Source organism: Lissotriton helveticus, chromosome 2_2 (genome assembly GCF_964261635.1).
Source record: "Lissotriton helveticus chromosome 2_2, aLisHel1.1, whole genome shotgun sequence".
Taxonomy (NCBI): Eukaryota; Metazoa; Chordata; class Amphibia; order Caudata; family Salamandridae; genus Lissotriton; species Lissotriton helveticus.
Genome location: NC_136060.1, coordinates 153362660 through 153379817, shown reverse-complemented (window position 1 = coordinate 153379817; position 17158 = coordinate 153362660). Strand labels below are relative to the sequence as shown.

The 17158-nt window shown below is 46.8% G+C and overlaps 1 protein-coding gene across 1 annotated transcript in view; it reads right to left on the bottom strand.

The window, feature by feature from the left end:
* Positions 1 to 17158, bottom strand: part of GABRG1 (gamma-aminobutyric acid type A receptor subunit gamma1) — a 656698-nt gene that overhangs the window by 207514 nt on the left and 432026 nt on the right. The window contains exon 5 of the mRNA XM_078678237.1: positions 10865 to 11002. Within this exon, the coding sequence (XP_078534363.1) occupies positions 10865 to 11002 (138 nt within the window). The remainder of the gene's footprint in view (positions 1 to 10864; positions 11003 to 17158) is intronic.

Below are 17158 nucleotides of genomic sequence, written 5' to 3'. Positions count from 1 at the left end.
GCAAAACAAACACACACCCCCAGTCAACTGATCTGGGTTTAATCCCTCACCATTCTTTAGCTCACTCTGCCTACCCAGTTCAGACATGGCCATATGCAAATCAGTCTGACCCTGTGCCTCATGGGAACAGTCCAGCCCGAACTGCCAAGCCATGTCTTCCCTGAACTGGAAACAAGCATCCTGGGACCGGTTTCGGATTCATAATCCTCATCAGCCAGGCTATCTTGAATCCAGTGGCAAAGTGAGCAAGGGACTCACGTCTGAGCATACCCTGCCAACTTAGGGCGAACAAAGCGATACAAAGGGGGATGATGGACAGAGCATTTGAGCAAATCAAACACTCACCCCCAGTAAACTGATCTGGGTTTAATCCATCACTATTCTTTAGCTCACTCTGCCACCCCAGTTCAGACATGGCCATATGCAAATCAGTCTGACCCTGTGCCTCATGGGAACAGTCCAGCCCGAACTGCCAAGCCATGTCTTTCCTGAACCGGAAACAAGCATCCTGGGACCGGTTTCGGATTCATAATCCTCATCAGCCAGGCTATCATGAATCCAGTGGCAAAGTGAGCAAGGGACTCACGTCTGAGCATACCCTGCCAACTTAGGGCGAAAAAGCGATACAAAAGGGGATGATGGACTGAGCATTTGAGCAAATCAAACACTCACCCCCAGTCAACTGATCTGGGTTTAATCCATCACCATTCTTTAGCTCACTCTGCCACCCCAGTTCAGACATTGCCATATGCAAATCAGTCTGACCCTGTGCCTCATGGGAACAGTTCAGCCCGAACTGCCAAGCCATGTCTTCCCTGAACCGGAAACAAGCATCCTGGGACCGGTTTCGGATTCATAATCCTCATCAGCCAGGCTATCTTGACCTCTTTGAGACGCTCCCCAACACGGGAAATGACAACGACTATGAAGCAGCAATCGCCGCGCTCAACAAGCACTTTAACCCCCAACTTAACCCCCATTTTGAGAATTTCAAGTTCAAGAGGGCGTGGCAGACAGACTCAGAATCCTTTGATGTGTTCTACGCATGGCTATGCTGGCTGGCTAGCACGTGCCCCTTCACTTGACCAACGGGAGGAGATACGAGACCAGATCACCCTGGGCTGCCGATCAAAACTCCTGCGGAAACTGATCCTTCGGCAACCAGGAATCTCGCTGGACGAGATCCTGGTTCTGGCCCACGAACTGTCGGACGTCAGAGCAGAGGAAATGGAAGCCGCCCTACACACACCGGTTGCCGCCTCACATGCGCCCAGACACCCACCGATCAAGTAGGAAAGGGTGTAAGCAATCCAGAGACGACCCACCACGATCACCAGGTGCCCAGACCGCCGCAAGGTGGACCGTGTGGATACTGCGATGAGGATCACCAACAATGCAGTGCAAGGGGGTTGAAACGTCGACAACCCTCAAATGCCAGTCTTATCTATAGTACTTGAATTATTGAGAAATTATATGTTACATTGCATATACGCACAGACATTGTTTACTTTAATTTTATGTTGGTCTGATTCATGTTCTTTTCTTGCATATTAATATGTGCTTGCATTATTTGTGATTGGCACTTTCTCCATCCCACTATCTCACCAGAATCACAGCCTTTCCCACCCCCACCCCTGGGCACTGGATTGGTGCTAGTTATATAACAAATGTACAATGTGTTTTTTTCCGTATGAAGAAATTCTGACCAGTCCGGTGTGATTAAACAACACTGAAACTGAAAGTCTACTATGATTTGTATATTTTGAATCTTTGTTTTACAGTTTGTGTTGACCTGTAACACTTGTGATGTTATAAATACTGGGACCACCCTATTATATATTGTTAAGTACCCATGTTCCAGTGATTCCGGGTTTCCCTTTTGTGTAACCAAGACAGTAATGGCCTATTTCCATCCAAGACGATACACAGAGCTGGTCGTTGATGCCAGCCCGGTGGACCGAGGAGCAGTCCTCCTTCAAGAAAACAGCCCGGATGTCTGGAAGCCAGTCGCTTATGTTGGACAAAGGAGAGACAAGGGGCTAGTTTACCGAGGTCCAGCGTACATGCCCCAGAAAGCTGTGTACATATATGGTACGGAGTTCCTCTGTGGAAGTGTGCTAATTTAGCACAGTTGGAGCCTATGAAGATAAATATGTCACTGATGGACCACTGATGTGTGAGTGAAGGAGAGGGGATTCTCCTTGTTGGAAGTAGGGCTCTCACACCCAGCAAGCTAGGTGTCATGCTTCATCATTTGAGACTGCCCCTCGTCAGGTCGGCGCTGCAATACCTGACAGGCACCCGGAACCGGGGCTCTTTGTCGGGGATCTTTTGTTCCTGCCGGTGGGTGCAGTGGGGGTGAGGGGCCTAGCATGTCTAGATGTAAGGAAAGAGTGAATTAAAATAGGTCAGTTAATCCTAACTAATATTTATTCCGAAGGTAAACTACCTAGATTAAAAGTAAGAGAGGGGCAATTGACTGGTAGTAAAGTGTCCAGTGGTATATGCCTGCTATCATAGGATCAACATATTTCGTGTCTCTAGGGTAATAGTGATCAGGACACTTTTTCAGGATAAAGTGGAACTATCTACACTACTAGGTAAGTGGAATCTACATACCCCGTACTCTGGTGGTAGACTTGTAAATAGGTTGGGTAAACATGTTAATTGCAGATATAAACACACATGTTGTCTCTGTGTACCAACCCATGTAGTCTAGCAAAGCAACCGTGCTCATGGATAAGACCTAGGTATGTACATAAAACAGTGGTGATACCAGTGGGAAACAGGGCAGGTCACATTGTAGTCGGCTCAATAACTAAATACATTTAGTGCTGGTGTACATTTTTTCAAGTTTAAAAGTTATAATTACAGCAAATCCCCAAAAAATGTAGGGTAATACTCAAGCTGGTCCGGACAAGACTCACCTTGACTGTATGCAAATTGTATATGCAACACTAGCCGGCGGTATAGCGAGGACACCAGTTGGGTCCTATTCGGGAAAGAAGAAGGTGAAGATCCAGCTCCATTAGTGAATACTAATTGTAAGCATGGCAAAGTGTAATGGGGGCCATTGCTGAAACACTCGAGGGGCTGGTGGACAAAGGTAAGGTCGACCGGTCTGCGAATAGCCAGATCAAGGGCTCCAGTTCAATGTCTGAGCGGTATGCTGTGTGAAACCCTCGGAGCCCAGTGAGCCACTGCGGTGTCCCCGGCAAGCCAGAGAACAACCCGTCAGCGCACCGGACCCAAGGTGGCCCCACTGCACATTCACCCAGCCCACAAGTAGCTGGAGTCCCTTGGAGGCACATCGATGTGGAAGTACTGTGGTACCGTTCACTCACCTCCTCAGCATAGAAAGTTGAAAAGTGGGCACTCACCAGCTTGTATAACGCTACTCAGCGTTTGACCTACCCTGCCGCCGACACCGGGATGGTGAGAGGCGGTCGGCGGCGGGTCAAGAAATAGTAACGGCAGCCAGTACAGTGCCACAGTCACGTGGGAGGATTAGAGTAGTGTCATTCAATTGTTTTGCCGTGGCGGCTATAGTCGCCATCTTGTAGTGGAGTAAATGATACGGTTCTTAAGTGGTCATACGGACTGTTGGACACTCGAATATGATGCAGGTTGACTCGTAGTGTTGGGTACTAACAATTATTATGTCATAGGCAATTGTTAAATAGCTGGTAATGAATTCTAATGATAGCAAGTAAATGCTACGGGCTGTAGTTTCTAAGTGCTATGTCATGGCACCACTTCATAGAGTGTCATATTGTACGGGTGGTGCAAGGGAGTGTCCAGTTGCATGGAAATGCAATAGGGACTGGTTGGTGCTCATCATCAACACTGCAAAACGACTAGCAGATGCCCTTCTGATTAGAATCCAAATCGCCGAAGGAGCACTGAAAACCACCATCCAAATTACAGCTTACAAAGCTAAACTTTCAGAAATCAATACGGAAATTGCAGATAACAAAGACTATCTGATGAAGTAGAAATTAAACAAACTCCAAAAAGACATTCAGAAGAAAAGGTATATCCCTATCTCAAAGATTACTATACGTCAAATAAAACGAGTTACTCCTCTGATGACAACTCAGAGAGAAGAGACTCGAGTGACAGCAAATCCAGCACAGGGAGTTGGGGAAGTAACAACCAAAGAAGGATCCAACGACCTAACCAATATTATAACGGACCGCCATACCAAGGACCGCCATTATATAACCTATTTTAATTCACTCTTTCCTTACATCTACACATTCTAGGCCCCTCACCTCCACTGCACACACCGGCAGGAACAACAGATCCCCGACAAAGAGCCCCGGTTCCGGGTGCCCATCAGGTATTGCAGCGCAGACCTGACGAGGGGCAGGCTCAAATGATGAAGCATGACACCTAGCTTGCTGGGTGTGTGAGAGCCCTAGTTCCAACAAGGAGTGTCCCCTCTCCTTCACTCACACATCAGAGGTCCACCAGTGACACAATTATCTTCATAGGCTCCAACTGTGCTAAATTAGCACACTTCCACAGAGGAACTCTGTACCATATTTGTACACAGCCAGTCGCTTATGCCAGCAAGGCTCTCACTGACACTGAGACCAGGTACGTTCAGATTGAGAGAGAGGCGTTGGCTATCAAATGGATGTACCAACATTTTCACCTGTATCTGTGCAGCCAGGAGTTCTACGCCGTGACTGATCACAAACCACTACTTCCACTGTTCGCAGGCTCATCCCGGTTAGCGCCCCTGAGGATCGAACGATGGATAGTGCAGTTGCAGTCATATAACTTCAAAGTAATCTATCGGCCAGGGGCCCACAACCCTGCCGACTATCTGTCTCTCTACCCAGAGTCCACGATGCCATCAGACCCGTCGGCGAATACCTGTAACACCGAAGCCTTCGTCAACATGGTGTCGCAAGGGGCGTGTCCAGCGGCCATGCCGCTCGAAGAGATTGGCCAGGCCACTCAAGAAGACCACACTCTATCCCGAGTGAGAGAAGCGCTGGAGAGCAATGGATGGGCCCACTTAATGGATGGTGCCCGCATCCTCCGGCCGTATGTCAGCCACGCCCAACAACAACTATGGCAGATACGCAACAAACTCAGTGTGGGGGTACAAGGAGTAGTCTTTAGAGGACACATAATAGTGGTCCCGGAGAGTTTGCAGAAGTGGATCCTCACGCTGGCACATGTCGGCCGTTCAAGAATGGCGAAGAGCAAGGCCAGGCTGCGGGACAAGGACTGGTTCCCAGCGATGGACTCCATGGTGGAGGAAATGGTGAGACAGTGCCATGCCTGTACGATCACCGGAGGAGACCCAGCACCTGCACCCGTGATCACTGAAGAACTGAGCAAGACCCCCTGGACACAGATCAGCCTAGACTTTACGAGCTTCCTAGATGGACATCACATGCTGGTCATGGTAGACTCCTTCTCAAAGTTTCCTATTGTCGAAGTGGTGCTCTTCAACAGCTTTTCCTGATTTGAAGAAGGGCTTAGACAAAACCTTCGCAATGATGGGACTACCAGAAGAGGTAAAGTCCAACAACTGACCCCATTCCAAGGCCAAGAATGCCAGGAGTCTCTCGAGAATCAGGTGATTCACCACAGGAACAAACCCTGCTATGGCCTCAAGCAAATGGGGAAGTAGAACACTCAATCGCACACTGCGCATTGCCGTGGATGGGGTGAAAATGCTGAAACAGCTCTCGACCAATTCCTTGGTGCGTATCGACATACCCCTGATAGTACCACCAAATGTTCTCCGGCTCATCTCCTGTTCAAGCGGCCCCTGCGAGACAGTATCCTGTCAGACCTGACGTGGGTGCCCGTGGAGTGGGATGATGCAGCCGTCCAAGTAAAGAGGGAGACAACGTATCAGAAGGCCAGCGAAGCCCAAAGGGCACAAGAACCTCAGCTCAGAGTGGAAGACCGGGTGGTGATCAAAGACCGACACCCCAATAGCACCCACATTTAAAAGGTGTTCCAGCGTAGTCGCTTGTCGCAGCACTGCCCCGTCCGGCAGCCAGGCGGGAAGACCCCGATGATGAAGCATGACACCAAGCTTTCTGGGGTTGGCCTGCAGTTTCTTTATTGCCAAGGAAAGGAGAAAAAACTTTTATTTTGCAACTTTCATCCTCTTGAAGAAGAATCTCCAAGGGCTTGAAATGTGCTTGCCTCATGCTGAAGTCTCAGGGATACAAGACTTCACCACCAGCTCCCCCCCCCTGAATTTCCTTGCTGGGAATTCAGTCTGCAGAAGCCTGCGTGTTGTTGGGAGCTGGAAGCGCAACTCAATGAGAAGAAGCGTGTCGCATCCGCAGTTGTTGCATACGTATCATTGGAGAAGCGTGTCACCACCGCAAGGGTCTCCGTCGCATCACCGGAGAAGCGTGTCTCCATCGCAGCTGTGTGTCGTTGCATCACCGCAGTAGCGTGTCGCTACCACTATGGAGAGGACGGTCTATGGAGATTTTTAACATCTACGCTAGAGGCACTATAGGCGGTTCCCAATCTCCAACAATCTCTATGCTCGAAGGAGAACTCAGTAGGTGTAATAGGAACCCGTATATTTTGGTTGCGGGGAACTTTAACTGCACCTTTGAGCCCCTTGCGGCCGAGGACATCCTGGGTATCTCCGAAGAGGACGCAAGAAGGGGTATTCCTGCCCTGTCCATCCCACCTATTAAGAGATGGTCTCAGAGGTCTATACAATTGAACACCCTGACCTTGGAATATGGCTTAAGGGCAGTGAACGGCAGAACGCCATCGGACCCTCTAGGTGCCCACACATTCAATGGGGTAGACCACTCATCAAGAATAGATTACATCTTACTTGATTTTTGGCTATGGAGCCACTTACGCGATATGGAAGTCTTGCCTACGGTAGATAGTGACCATAATCCGCTATCACTAAGTTTAGACTCCTTGTGGCCGCCCCTAGACGGCCTTCCTGAACTACCACTAAAGATAACTTCAGAAATCTGTTTAGTTAAAGGAGGGAGGCGCCTTCATTGGTGCGTGGTTGCTCTAGATGAGGGAAAGATACAACATATAGGGGACACGCTGGTAGCAGCTGCGACTAAGCTAGATACCCTAACCTTGGAGCCCCCCGAGGTCCTTGACCATTTTTGTAATATGACCAAAGCCTTGGGGAACCTATTTATAAAACCTACCCAAGGAAGGGCGCCTCTCAAACCGAAGGGCACTCTAGGCTGGTTTACCAAAAAGTGCCGTAAGATGAAAACAGCCCTGGTGAAGGCAGTTAAAATGAAGGATCAAGAACTAATCCGGGCAGCCAGGAAGGACTACAGGCTTTCCATCCATGAGGTCAAGAGGGACTCGGACGACAAATTCTGGTGTGATCTAATGAACGCTAGCGTGTGGAGGGACTCCGGTGGCTTCTGGAATTTAATAAGGACTAGGAATAGGCCTGACAGCAGCCTCATTACATGTAACATCACAGGCCAAACATGGTCTGATCACTTCTCCCTCCTCTATTCTACTAGCACAGCTGAGGGGCCTGATCTGTTCAAGCCACCCTATGTGGGCACCCCTGGGGAGAGTCTGGACCACCACTTTACTTCCAGGGAGGTGGAGGATGTGATCAAATCTCTAGTGCCCAATAAGGCAGCTGGCCCCGATGGGATACCTGGGGATCTGCTTCGGCTCAACCCCAAAGAATGGGGGAGGCTTATCTCATCCTTGCTCAACGCCAACCTTTATGGAACTGCGATTCCAGATTCCTGGAAGGGGGCTGAGGCCGTCCCGATTTTTAAAAAGGGCTGTCGGGACGACACAGCAAACTATCGCCCCATCAGCCTCATAGACTCATCACAGAAGGTTGCCGGTAAGGTGATTCTAGGGAGAGTGCTCGAATGGGAAGCCGAGAATAATATCCTCTCAATGGCAGGCTTCAGGTCTGGTACAGGCACCATTGAGCAGGTCTTCAGACTAATGCTTATTTATTGGAAGGTGGTACTTTTAGGCAAGGGCAGTCTTTATCTCGCTTTCATCGATTTCAAGACTGCCTTTGACCTGGTGCCGCGAGACCGCTTATGGGGGGTTCTCGCTGACCTAGGGATTCTGGATTACATCTTGTCCTTATTGATGAAGTTACATATGGGGAACTTTGCCCAAGTGAGGTGGGGCACTCAGGGCCAAAAGACCGCCAAATTTACGGTGAATAGGGGGGTCCGCCAGGAATGTGTTCTTGCCCCCGCTCTGTTCTCCTTGTATGTGAACGGAGTGGTGGAGCATCTTTTGAGCAAACCATCTGACGCTCCGTCCCTGGCGGGCAAGAAAATACCAACACTCCTATTCGCCGACGATACCCTCCTCATCTCAAAGTCACCTATGGGCCTACAAATCCTCCTCGATAACTTCCAGACCTTTTCTTCCAGCACGGGGCTAAAAATCAATACCGACAAAACTAAGTACTTGGTATTGAATCCGCCGAGAAAGCTTGGCCGTCCCCCAGTATTGAATTGCGTGCTCCTGGAAAGAGTCAAGGAATTCGACTATTTGGGAATCCGCCTGTCTGACTCTATGCAGTGGAGCCACAAAAGGGTTGCGGGGGCACTTCTTAAGGAGCAGCGCTCTTCTTCATTAAAACCTATTGCCCCTGTACTGGACATTTACAAAGGGAGAGGAGTAAGTGCAGCTCTTTATGGGGCAGAACTCTGGGGTGCAAACAAGATCGATCTCCTTTCCAGATCAGAGAACAAATTCCTGAAGGATTTGATGTCTCTCCCTCAGAGTACTGCAACGTTAACTCTGCAGTTGGACATGGGTTGCCGCCCATATGGAGACCAGGCCCGCCTTCGTCCGTTACTTTTATGGGCACGTCTCTGGAGGGTTCCTGAACTCGCTAGTTAGGCAGAGGGGCTCTCGGAGGTGCTGTCGATGCCCGGCTGGTCTAAAATTGGGTGGCTTAGTAATGTCAAATTCCTGCTTGTAGATATGGGCTTAGGGGACGCATGGTCTACCAGAAGTGCCCCTCCGAAAGCTGCCCTTAAGACCATTTATTGGCAATGTGTAGACAACAATCTAAATTCCAACGCTAAGGAATGTAGAACAACTACGGAGTTCCTTAAGATCAAGGATTTGCCCCAATACGAACCTTACCTGGATTTGATCTCAAAGCCCGTCGATAGAGCCCTGTATTTTAGATTTAGGGTGGGCCTGCTCCCCCTGAGAGAACTGACGGCCCGTTGGAAAATCCCGGTGCAGACTGTCCCTTTTTGTATATTTTGCACATCTAGAGTGGAGACTGTTGCCCACTTATTATTTGAATGCCCGGCCTATAAACCCCCAAGATCTAGGTGGCTAAAACCACTATGTAGGGGGCTGGCGACAAGACATCATATAGTCGCTTTGCGAATTCTAATGTCAGATACCTGTCCATTGATTGTATGTGGTATGGCTAGATATCCAGGCTGGGCGTGGTCAATTAGACTTAAACAGCTAAAAATCATTGTTTAATTGTGGTCATGTATTAAGACCTTTTTTATCCTATTTATTGGAAAAATATTTTATCTCAACTGTTTAGCCAATGGTTATTAATGCATTTGTTTTTTGTCTACTGTTTTGTAATGCCTTTAAGATATCTCTTTTTATCGAAATAAAGCTAATTGACTGACTGACTGGCTACCACTATGGTCGCTGTCCCATCACCAGAGAAGCATGTCACAGGGCCTGTCGTGGCTCCAAAGATACAGAGTCACTGCACGGCTGTCGGGCATGCACTCATCACCTTCACTTTGTTGCATCGCATCAAGGGCGTCATCTTCTTGCTTTGCACCAGATCGTCGTATCACATCATGGCGCCATCTTCTCGCATTGCAACCGTGCCCCACCAAGAGATCGTCACATCACCTCCTCTCCGGTAAGGAACAGATGCATCGCCAACTTTGCGCAAGCACTGAGGAACAGACGCATTGCATCCCTCGAAACAAGGAACCGACACATCGTTCTCCCTGCGCACCTTTGGTTATCTTGCGTGACACATCCAAAGGTACTTTGTGAGAAACTTGTCGCATTAATCATCTAAAGTGAGCTAAGCTATTTTCTACCATCTTAAAAAGAATTTTATTAATACTGTATTATGGATTTTTGTCGAGTGTGTCTTGTGTTAAGTCAATATAAAGAATACTTTATTTTTATAAAACCTGTGGATTGTCCATTTATAGTGTTTTCACTGTATAACTGTATGTGTTCACAAATGCATTACACACTGTCTCTGAGATAAGCCTTCCTGCTCGTGCCAAGCTACCACAGGGTTGAACTGGGGTTATTTAGGAGTGTAGCCCCCTTACTCTGACTTAAAGCAAGGGTCCCTATTTGGACAAAGGTGCAAGCCATTGCCAACTAGAGACCTCCAGTTCTAACAGCAACAGTTTAAAAAAAAAAAGTTATCTAAAACAACAGAAAATAAGGTAAGCGTAAGGAAACTGTGCTTGGCCAGTGCTCCTTAGCCTTGACCCGAAGTGAGGTATCAGCTGCTTGAATGATTTAAGAGGCAACATGGAAGAGTGACACAGGACTGAACCAATGGTAAGTAGCTGGCAGGAACAAATTTGTTTTGTTGAATACAACAGGTCTTGCAGACAGCGCATACAGGCTGGCTAGGCTCAACCTCAAAACATTAACAAAGTAGGGTAGGGCTCTTCATTATGAAGCCAAGCATGGGCGCATCAGTGATGCAGAAAAAAATCTGTGCACTTAAACATCTGCCTTGGCAACCCACAATACATAAGCCCAAACAATAACATGTTAATACAGTTTACAGCACACCTTTAAATTAAACCAAATAAAACACAACGGTTAAATAATGTAATAATTTCGCCAGAAAATACAGCACCTGAAATTGTATGTGAGATTCCTGTTGTGTTCCGTAACCCCACAAATGAAAACTGGTACAGTCTCCAGTATTTTTGATCCGCCAATTCAACAGAGTTTTTCTTCCATTTGTATTGGATTTCAGTTTTGGGATATCCATCTGCGGAAATCAGAGCAGAGAGCATGGCATAAAAAATCTTCAATTAATGTTACAACAGAAACAAAGATATATCCCTGATTGCAAGTCTGGTGGAGCGGAATTATCATATGGAATTACGTTATGCTTAATCCTGAGAGGGACGGTGTTCCTACATCTAATGTTCCCAGACATGTTAATACCAGACCCAATTTTACCAGGCGGTAAATCTGTCTGGTAAAATTGCTTGATGCTTTGGCTGCAGCTGAAGGCAAACCTCTTTCCCTATTTTTTCTTTGCAGGGGGAGTATACAAGGCTTCCCTTTAAATTAAAATTCACAACCTTCCCCTTCTCCCTAGTTCCTCGACAATCCACCCCAAACTCACACAGAGGCTGAATCATACATTTTCCACCTCCTCGCAGCAGGTTAACCAATAATCCTCATAGAGCTGTCAATTTCGTGTGGTTTAATAATGGGTGGCTCTGCTTCCATGTGGTTATTCAACATTTCTTCGGGATTAATTCACAATTGTATGACACTGGTACAGTGCTGCTGCACTGGAATGTACATTTAGCGTTCAGTTTGCCACTCTCCAGTAATGGACAACTCACAACTAAGGCCAATGCATGCGATCTATTTTACTGATAACTTTTTTTGGATGGTTTCTGATAAATATTCCCTCGAGGGTGCTAGAAGGATTGATGTCACTAAGATCGTCATCTGGGAAGATGTTCCAAGAGAAGGCAAACAAATGAAAAACAATGACAAAAGGAGTAAAATGTTAACGGATTTTTGAGAAAAATATCTGTGATAAAATATTAGGTTACAACAATAAGGGGTGTCTGAAATTTTAACTCAATGACTATTACAAAAACCACAACTGTAGTGCTTGAATTAACCTCAGTCACTGGCATTTATTTGCCTAGAGTCACATGGAAAACATCCTTAATTTCAAGATCAGGTTCCCTCTGAATCAGAACACAGGCAACCCCAAAACAGTTTGGGCTCTTTTATGTGGTGTAACTTGGTTCAAGTGGCACAGTAAACAGGAGCCCCACACCTAGACATACCCATTGCACAATTAAAGCATACCCATCATCACTTTGTTGTTTATTGCAGTTGATGCCCTATGTGCAATGGCTAGACAATGACATGGATCCTCAAGCAGCACCCCACTGATAAAGCCGAAGTAGGCTGAAACCACCCTGAAATTCCATGTGCTTACATCTGCAGGGGACTGCCTGGAGGTTTGGGATAGAATGTTCCCATGAGGCATAGGTCATACTGATTTGGGTAAAGTAAGCCAATGTCTAGAATGGCAACATGCACAGAAACAATAGCCTGGAATGGGTCTTTAACAACTTCAAGTTGATTATTGTAGGAAAATTGCTGCCTGTAAAACAATTTACTCTTGTTTTTTAGAATAATTCATGTGCTCAATAATTCTTTATATGATTTCACAAAATTATAGAATTTTGCACATCCTCTCCAAAAACTCTTTTATTGTACACCACGTCCACAGACACTCCTGTTCCAGAGATCCTGGGAGGGGTCAGCCAGGCGGGCCCCTCTAGCCAGGCAGCCCTTATTAACGCTTGCTCCTTGGTCTGCCACTTTCAGGATGTTTGGGACCTTGTCGAGGACGAGTCTCTGGATTTGCTTTTTATCACGGAGACGTGGCTCCACGAGTTCGCCAACCCTCTTATAGAACTAGCTATACCCAGGGGTTTTAAAGTGTCCCGGGTTGATCACATAGCAGGCAGAGGAGGTGGGGTCGCAGTGGTATCTAGGGACAAGTGGTCCCTTCAACGGGGTGATATTGTGAGCATTGGGGATGGAGAGGCTTTGGATTTTTCCCTGACCATCTCCCCCCAAATTTCACTGGGTAGTATTTTAGTCTACAGACCTCTGGGTACCGCAGCCACCTTTCTTAAAGCATTGGATGATATTATCCCTCGCTCACTGCATTTCTCCCACTTTCTTCTTCTTGGTGATTCAAACATCCATTTAGACTGTACTGGGGAAGCAAATACGAGGGTGTTCGCTGATTCACTGCACCTGCCCCAGCTATCCCAATGGGTTAATGCCCCCACCCACTGTGGAGGACACATCCTGGACACTATTTGCTCTAATTTTCTGATTGTTATTAAGCCTCCTTTTCAAGTAACCTGGATAGATCATGCGTTTATCCCTTTCTCCTGGTTTCTTAAAGATCCTTTCCCCCCTAAACAACCCACCCAGCACAGACTGGCGCCCAAAATTTATCTGGACGACTTCAGATCAGCTTTGGCAGGGTCCTAGCCAGACTTAACCCAAGATTTGGAGGATGCTTGGGAAAGCTTTAATAGCTAGATCACTCAGGTGGTCATGCTTCCTTCCCCTTCCTTCCCCTCCAAGCGAGCCAGAGACTCCTCTTTGAAACTCTGGTTCTCCGAGGAACTTAAAACACAGAAGAGCGCTTGTAAAAAATTAGAGCGGAGCTGGCATCAATCCTATTGCCCCCTGGCTAAAGGGTTGTTGAGGAAAGCTCAGAAACTGTATTATGCTGCCATTGTGTAGGCCTAGAGCCTGCACTATGCTGAGAGAATTGCTCTTTCAAAAAAAAGTGCTATGGAAATGTTCTCCATTGAACAGAGTTTCCAGGCACCTACAGCCGAAAGTACCATTCTTCCCAAGTTGGCTGCTTGGTGTGAGAAATGATCGAGTTTTTTTATCGACAAAATCATTGCAATTAACGAAATTTGAAAGATGTCCTCGACTTTGACTTCATCAGTTGAGTGCTCTGTTCTGTCAGCCATTCTAGGGAGGCCACACGGATCCTCTGCTTTCTCTGCTTTTTTCTCCATTACTTTGCAAGACTTTTTGGCAATTTTAAAAGCTCTTAAATCTGGTTCACTATCAGATCCCTGCACGGCCAGGCTGTTGGCATCAGTGGCTGAGACAGTCAACCTAGAGGTTAACACTTTGATCAATCTATCCCTGAGGACAACCACTGTGCCTCTGAGGTGGAAGCAAGCCAAACTCTTGCCTTTGTTGAAAAAGCCATCTGTTGATCATTTGATTCCTACAAGCTACTGGGCAATTTCGCGACTTTCAGCCGTGGCCTAAGTCTGCGAGGGGAAACATCCTTTACGACGCAACTTTTACCACACAGTGCCTTTACAACGCAGGTTTTTCAATGCAAGTCATTACAATGAATTGCGCTGGGGGGCGCTCTAGGATAGGTAATAGTTTAATTTACTATCCAACACCTTCCCTACTATTCACGGGGACTGGAGTTGGAATAGTAAATTAAACTATTCACTATCCAGCACCCCCCAATGCAAGTCGTTGTAATGGCTTGCGTTGAAAAACCTGCGTTGTAAAAGCATGTGTGGTAAAAGCATGTGTCGTAACAACGTACATCCGTCTGCGAGAAGGCGATAAACAACTTACTGCCTTTGTGGAAGACAAAGGCTTGTTCCATCCAGCTCAATCTGGATTTAGGGCCAATAATAGTATTGAGTCGGCCTTGGTTGAAGTGACAGAGGCCATCAGAGAGTGTTTGCACGCTGGCGTCAGAGTGGCTCTGATTTTATTAGACCTCACTGTGGCATTTGATACCAACCCTTCTGGCCCCGCTGGCTGACATTGGGGTGACAGGTTCCGGGCTGAGTTCGGTTGGCTCATTTCTGGACCAACGCTCTCAGCATGTTTGGATGCCCCCATTTACCTCTATGCCACAAGCTCTGGCCATCGGAGTTCCTCAGGGCTCTACCCTAAGCCCTCTCCTTTTTAATATTTATATGACTCCTCTGATTTATTTGGCAGAGGAGCTTGGGACCAAGATCATCGCCTACACTGATTACACCCAGTTCCTTTTCACTTGGAGTAAAGATGACTCTTTTCCGGTGCAGGCCAGAGCCTGTTTGTCGGCCATTTTTAAATAGATTCATGCTGCAGGGCTTAAGTGCAACGAGGATAAGTCTGAAATCCTCTTGTACGGTACCTTTCCCTCTCAATTCAAAGAATCCCTCTGGCCAGCCAAATATCCAATACCCAATTCAGCGGGCCAAACTGTAAAAAGTCTGGGGATTTAGTTTAATGAGGATCTCGGGTTCACCACCAGATAAAAAAAATTAGCAGGACAATGTTTTGGTGTCCTAGGATCACTTAGGAAGTTTCTGCCACTTTTATCACAGCTGGCCAAGGAGATGGTCACCCGGGCCCTGATACTGTTGCGCATTGATTATGCAAATGCTCTTTATGTGGGCGTTCCTGGGTACCAGTTGAAAAAACTTCAGTCTATCCAGAATGCCGCAGTCAGGGTTTTATTGAATATCCCTCAAAGGTCAAGCATACGCAACATCTGCGTGATCTCCACTGCCTGCCGGTTGCGGAAAGAGTGAGATTTAAAGCCCTTACCACTTTGCACGCAGCTCTTTATCAGTCTGGCCCTGGCTCTCTCAGGAAGCGTTTTAAATTCTAAGTGCCCTCAAGAAACCTGCAGTCTATGGCACAGTTCTTCGCAGTGATTCCACGTTTCTGCCAGGTGAGAATAGGTGGCAGATCGTTGGCCTATAAGGCTGCAGTTGCCTGGAACGCATTCCATTTGGAACTGCATTGTATCCAAGATGCTAAGCTGTTCAGGAAACAGCTGAACATACTGCTCTTTGTATAATCTCTTCTGGGTGACTCCCACTCTCTTGCAAGGTACCGCAACGGAACACTCCTGAGTAGCCGCACGCGATATAAATGCATATAACATAACATAACATAACAAAACCTCTGAGGAGTAATATTGGAAAGGAAGAAAAGTATTTAGTAACACAAAACAATTTGTAGATGTCACCCACTGCTCACTACTTTCTTACAATTTGGTTATGCTTTGTAATCACGTATGCAGGCAGAATCAAGAAACGCAGCAACTTCCACTTCAAGTGCAATGTGCCACATTTACAAGCTATTAGCATTTAACAGTTCATTTATTAGATTTATTTGTAATAATAATCAATATGAAAATAATAGATGTGCAATAAATCAGCAATAAGTACACATCTTTAGATATGAGAAAAATAAGTAAATAAATTAACATAAAATACATTGAAACTATTGGTCTCTATAATCCAACTGGAATAGAAATTAAAAAGACTCCACCCCTCATTACACCCTGACTACCTCCTGCACTTTATTTCATTGTTTTGAAGCTCTCCACGTATAATTTGCCCCTCCATACTGCACTAAAACTGAACTTGCAAGTTTGTCCAAAAATTGCCTCTGATTACAGGATGATGTTCTCAATTTCCACAGCAGAAAGTGTAACATTAAAATCCCCCCCAGAGGAGGGCCGCCGGGCCCAGGGAAGAAATAAGGTGCCATATGTGCGTGAAGAGGTCGGGGTCATCCGAATTTGGGCCATACACCGCAGCAATCGTCACTGGTTGGGACAGCAGGGAACTGTGCAAAATCACATATCGTCCATCAGGGTCCATATTTACCTGAGTAGTGTGCCAGGGGATCCCCTTCTTATCAAAATGGACACCCCCCTAGAATAGGAGGAATAAAAAGAAGAGTGCGATTCACCCAAGTGGCACGACTGGAGTCTGGTGAAGGTCCCATGCAATAGGTGGGTTTCCTGCAAAAAGCAAATGTCGACCATGTGCTGGTGTAAATGAGAGTGAATGAGCCTCACTTTAAGGTGATAATTGAGACCATGGATATTCCAGGTCCAACATATGGTCTCAGTCATGTTATTCTATGGCTAGGTAAAAATGGGACGCAGAGCAAGAGGCCAGGCTGCAGGAAAAGCCAGTTTGTGCACTGGGACAAGCAGGACCTGACCAGGGGATGAACAGGGCAGTCGCCTGAAGCATATGGTGGGACCGGCCGGTAACCTGCAATTCTAGAAGTCCCAACCACAGGGAAGCCTCCAGTGAGCTAAGAACAAAAAGGGGAGAATAAACAGTGCCAGGCAGGAAGAGGAGGATGTTGTGTACAGTTATGCTGCATTGAATCACGCCTAGCGGTGAAGTGATGCATGCTGATAAGAAGCGGAAGGTGAAGACACAGAAGTGAAAAAGTCCGAATAAAATGATAGGAAAACCTGGAAAACCTCCAACACCAACCCAACCCAACCCGCCGCACGAAATGCAATCTGGAAACCAGTTTCTGGCAAAACAATGACAGACACAGTGCAGAC